The following is a 5,459-nucleotide window of genomic DNA, read 5'->3' as shown; positions in this document are numbered from 1 at the left end:
CTCTTTCCCAGCAAGCTTTGGAAGTACAGAAGATAAATATTTTTTTTCTGAACTTACTACCATCAGGCAAGAGTACAGATTCATTCCCTCTGTTGTGTATGCTTAAAGTGTCTATTTTTAGCAAAGAGATGGAAACTAGCTCTTTTCAAGCCAGATCACAGCAAACGTTTTGCTTTCTTCCACTGCAGAACCAAAATGATACCAAATTAAAACTTACTTCATTTTTTTGTTTGTTTGTTTGTTCCAGGCAGCAGAACTTGCTGAATTCACTGCCAAGATAGCACTTCTAGAGGAGGCCAAGAAAAAGAAAGAAGAGGAAGCCTCAGAGTGGCAGCACAAAGTAATGAACTCATGCTGTGTGAAGTCAGAACTTCAAAGAAACTAAGGGGGATGAGTGCAGAAATCTTTCTGGAAGTCCATGGAGTTGAATCTTTCTTTCCCTTAGGCTTCAGAGAAGCCTTTCTTAAAGGTTTTTGTTTTCCAGTCTACTGAAGACAGCCTATATGTCTATTTAACTAATTTATTAATATTAAATAGTCATGAAGGGGCGGGGGAATCTCATTGTGAAGGTATGGTCAGAGATTTGAAATGGCTTCCTTATGTATGGTGATGAAATAGATTGGAGTTTCGTGTTGAAAAAGAAAACACCTCGGGAGGGAGGTGTATAAAGTCATGAGTGGTGGTGAAAAGATGAACCAGGACAATAACAAGGGCACACCAAATGTGAGTGGACAACAGTTAAAAGCGAAATAGTATTTCTTCACAAAATCTGTAATTAGCCATGGGATGTGAATACTAATTGTGAATACAGGTTCAAAAAAGTGATTGAATAAATTCTTGTAAGTTCTGGTTGAATATGAAATTTGAAGATGTCGCCTTTTGATTTAGGAAGTCCTTAAGCCTCAAATTTCAGGAGGCAAGGAAAGTTGGAAAGCAATCAGTATGACTGCCCTGTTCTCTCCCTCTTCTCTTGTCTACTGCAGGCAATTGCTGGACTCTGGTGCAGCTGGTTTTGAGTCGTACAGTGTTTTACCCTCTATTCCTATTTGACAATGTTCAGTGTGTAAGCTAGTCATGTCACTGATAAAGGACAGTATCCATGTGTCTGAAAACATCTCAAAAATTTAATTTTAGCTTTCTGACTACTCATAAATAATTTTAAAAGATGCTAAGTACTGCTTACTGTATTTAGGCTTTTGCAGCCCAAGAGGACTTGGAAAAGACCAAAGAAGAGCTGAAATCTGTGATGTCTGCTCCTCCTCCACCTCCTCCCCCACCAGTTATTCCTCCAACAGAGAACGAACACGACGAACACGATGAGAACAACGCTGAAGCCAGTGCAGAACTGTCATCTGATGGGGTCATGAATCACAGGAGTGAGGAAGAACGGGTAACAGAAACACAGAAAAATGAACGTGTTAAGAAACAACTCCAGGTAATGAAGACTCGTAGTTGTAGCAACATAAATCAGCCTTTGGGTTCTCATTCTTTATTTGCTAAAAATCTCATTGAAATTACGGTGTGCCAAGGAAACAGACTTTTTATAATTTACTAGGTTTATTACTAATTTACCAGTCGGTATCATTCACAGTATTCTAGAAGTGGAATAGAGAGAAAGATTGAATATAAGACTGTGCTTTAATCTTCAAAGTATTGGCATGTTGTCGCAGCGTCCAGGACACTGAATGTTAAAAAGTAATGCTTTCCTTTTTTCAATGCTGAAATTCATTAAGTGGTATGAACAGGTGCTTGCTTAATGGAGTTTGTGTTTATTTACAGTCATTCACAGGCATTGTAAAAACTGAATTATGCCCATTTTGGCTTAATCTTATTTCTCTGAAATGGAGCATTTCCTCCTAGACTAGACTTACCCCTCAAAGAATAAGAATCTATGCTAGAGGTAATGGTTTGCTGCCTTATGAAATATCTATTTGGGAAGGAAATAAAAGAAAGGGAAAGCTGCTTATTTTTCTGGCAGCAATATCTTAGTAGCATGTATGTGTAGTATCCTTTCTGCTTGGCCAGTCACTGAACAGCTGTCTTTAGTCAAGCAGAAATTGGAAAAATAAGGTCATTCTTCTGCTTTATCCTGCTGGTCCCTCTCTTCTTGGATGTTATGGTATGAGGCCTTTTTTTGAAGTTTGCCCACAGTTATGTAGGGAAGGAATCCTTTGCTCTCCTTCTTTCCCTCATCAGTCTTTCTGATAAACCTCACAACTTGAGTAACTGAACAGCACTGCGAGCGTTTCATAAGTTGGTATTCAAAAAATCTGTATCCGAGTTGCAGAGTAGTTATCAGAAATTCCAGAATCATTAAAAGAATAGACAAAGCACTTAAATGCAAATATTTTATTCAACAGGCTTTAAGTTCTGAGTTGGCTCAAGCCAGAGATGAAACCAAGAAAACACAAAATGATGTCCTTCATGCTGAGAATGTTAAAGCAGGCCGTGATAAGTACAAGACTCTTCGACAAATCCGACAAGGCAATACAAAGCAGCGTATTGATGAGTTTGAAGCAATGTGAGAGCTGTTATTTTGCATATATGTTCCTCGTAAAGCTGAACCACCAACAGAGAAAAAAGCAGGCCTTTGCAGATTTGATGGATTGCATCCCACTTTGCCAAAGCACTTAATACCGGTTTGACTACAGTGGCTAGAAGACAAATTTAGGGGAAGCTATTCAACAGAACGGCAGTCTGTCATCCCTAGCTTTTTGGGGGGGAAGGGTGTGGAGAATTACAGCAGGTTTTTTCCCCATCATGTTTTCAGTTTCATTGTTTCATATCTTTTACTTTGAAAACTGATGTGAAAGTATATGATGACTGACAAGTGTATGTATTGCGTAAACATTAAGAAATAGAAAGAAGAATGGAACTGAACCTAAACTGGATAGGTACTATTTCAGTGTGAAGTTCGAAATTACATTTTTCAGTGTAGCTGCACCATTAAGAATTTATCATTGCTGACTTTTGGTTTCATTTTTATTCACCCAAGTGAAACTCTGTGGTGTTTCATGTCCCGTCATCATTGATGGTTTTCTTTGCCTACCTGTTCACAAAGGTCTGGATGGCAGGTGGTAGTTCCAGGAGATGTTTTGAAATGGAACGCTACCTGTGGGCAGCATGTGGCTGCTGATAGGCTTGAATAAGTATTGCTTTTCCTAGGTAATTCTTTTAGATGCGCAAAATGTTCTAACGCAGCAAAGGGAGAAAAAAAACCACAAAGCTTCGTGTGCTATTTGCTTGTAATTATTTTATTTGCAGTAGGGAGACCTGGACCTTTCTGGCAAGGGAGCATATGAAAACATCAGTCCCAGGGAGGGGACAGTATCCTACCTCACTACTATATACATGATGACTGGTCCTTCAAACACCATGAAAAAAACCTGTTTGAATTGACTATCGCTAGGCAGTGATATCAGAGAATGCTAGGAGCCCTGTCGCCTCAGATTTTCTTTTACTTCAAGAAGGATTTATAGTGCTAAGTACTGTCTTACTGCCTTTAGTTGTAAAAGCACCTTGTGTGTTTTAAAGCTGTAATCAGTCACTGGTATACGATCTCCTGGGAGGGGTGTAAAATGTGCATGTTGAGTTAGTTTGGGTTTGAGTTCCCAAATACGAAACGAAAGTTCCCAGAATTGGAGTAAAAGTCTTTGTAGCTTCATTTTTCAGTGAAGCTAGCTTTGTCACTGTCATATCTGATGTCAGATCATTGTAATTAAGTCCTTTCTCTCTTGAAAAGGACACCTGCTTTTTTGAGAAATTTGTTTAGAAATTGAACTTTACAACTAATTTTACAGTTAATGTGGACTGCAGTAATTCCTTCTGTTATAGTACCCTAGTAAATATGTACAATAGAAGAACCCTGCTTTCTCTGAGGATGGTTCAGCTCTTTTCTGTTTGATATTATGCACTCATAAATTTACACTTATCTATTAAAATTTGCCATTTTATTAAACATTTTTTTCATGCACAATAGGTTGGAATTTCTTATGAACAGCCCAACTAAGTTTTTTCTTTTTTATTTTGCGGAGTTAAAAGCTGGCTATGTGGGGTGACATCATGAAAATAAAATAAAGATGCATTAATATATTTTTGGTTTGTGGCGCTAAACATATCTGAGTGACCTTGGAGACTGATGTGCAGATGGTGTGCACATACTTCAAAATGCTGCTTGGTGGAAGTTGGTGTTTCTACTGCAGTGCTTCGTAAGAACAGTTCTTGTTTCCCAGGCTTCATACACCGAAGCTTAAGCAAATTTCTGAAGTATTCGAACAGTTTTGCCATAGCAGGTGAAATACTGTGCTTCCAGTGAGTTTTCATTTTTCCCTGGACAGTGTGCACTAACACTGATACATCAGTTTCAGTGTTGGGGGGGGGAAACCCCAGTAAAGTTTGCTGTTCATACATCTACAATATATAGAGTAGGGCTAAATGGGTTAGATCCATTTATAAAGCTGTGTGATTTTTTTTTTCTCCTAAACAACCAGGAACAACCATTTGTAATATGGATTTTCACAATGAACAAAGTGGTAATAGCTGCTGTCACCAGCAGTTGGGAACACTTACTAGTACGGAAATACTAAGAATACATTTAATGATTACTTGGTGAAGTAATTTTCCACGTGCTTTTTTCTTTAGCATCATGTTTTGTGTTGTACAATTAAGCTACAATTACATCTACTATTTTGGATAACATTCATTGGTTAACAATAAAGAGATACAGTTAATTTCTCTGAGCTCCATTGTTGTTATTTAACACACTTTTTTCTCACAGCTTTGCTAAATGCACTGTAATAGCCTTTTTCCAGAGCAGTGCACAGATTCTGATCATCTTCTGTTTCACAGTCTGGTCAAAATGAAATATTTTCAAATTGTATCCCTGGAAAAGGGTACTGTGCTTAAGAAATTACTACATACAGTTAGGAGGAAGCACTGGTGACTGTCAATTCTAAACAGGATGTGAATCATCAGAGCAAATTGGCTTTCTTGAAAACAGGGTAATTTGGCCACATAAGAGCTCTATGGGTAATGTAAGAACTTTCAATCACTGCCTGCATATTGCTTAGCCCCAGGTTAAGAGAAATTTAATTTAATAGGTCAATGTCTTAGGTATTGAGAAACCTTGATGTTTTTCTGATACCGCACGTTATAGTGGAGAGTGCTGCCAAATACACGTGGCCATATGCCTTAGAAAAGGGCAAGTTTGTGGGCTTTTTCACCTAAATACACTTGGAGATGGCAGGAACCAGTCCCATATAAATAGGTATACAAATGAATCTGCTAAGCAGCTCTCACAAAAATGAGCCCTCCTCTCTTTGTCTTGTATTTGTTTGGCCTTGCACTCAGTACATACACATGGCCCTTCCTGGGATTTGGCAGAATCACTGTAATGATTTAAAACATGTGTACCTGATACTTTTAACTGTGCGTGTTTCTAGTTTTATACTTCTCATCTT

General features: G+C 38.2%; 1 protein-coding gene across 1 annotated transcript in view; it reads left to right on the top strand.

Annotated features, from left to right (window-relative positions):
* RDX (radixin) overlaps positions 1 to 5,459 on the top strand; it is a 16,060-nt gene that overhangs the window by 4,333 nt on the left and 6,268 nt on the right. The window contains exons 5-7 of the mRNA XM_010182390.1: positions 248 to 340; positions 1,193 to 1,435; positions 2,361 to 2,521. Of these exons, the coding sequence (XP_010180692.1) occupies positions 248 to 340; positions 1,193 to 1,435; positions 2,361 to 2,521 (497 nt within the window). The remainder of the gene's footprint in view (positions 1 to 247; positions 341 to 1,192; positions 1,436 to 2,360; positions 2,522 to 5,459) is intronic.

This window comes from Mesitornis unicolor, unplaced genomic scaffold (assembly GCF_000695765.1).
Source record: "Mesitornis unicolor isolate BGI_N332 unplaced genomic scaffold, ASM69576v1 scaffold16764, whole genome shotgun sequence".
Lineage (NCBI taxonomy): Eukaryota > Metazoa > Chordata > Aves > Mesitornithiformes > Mesitornithidae > Mesitornis > Mesitornis unicolor.
Note: the sequence above shows the minus strand (reverse complement) of the source record. Positions and strands in the feature narration are given on the sequence as shown.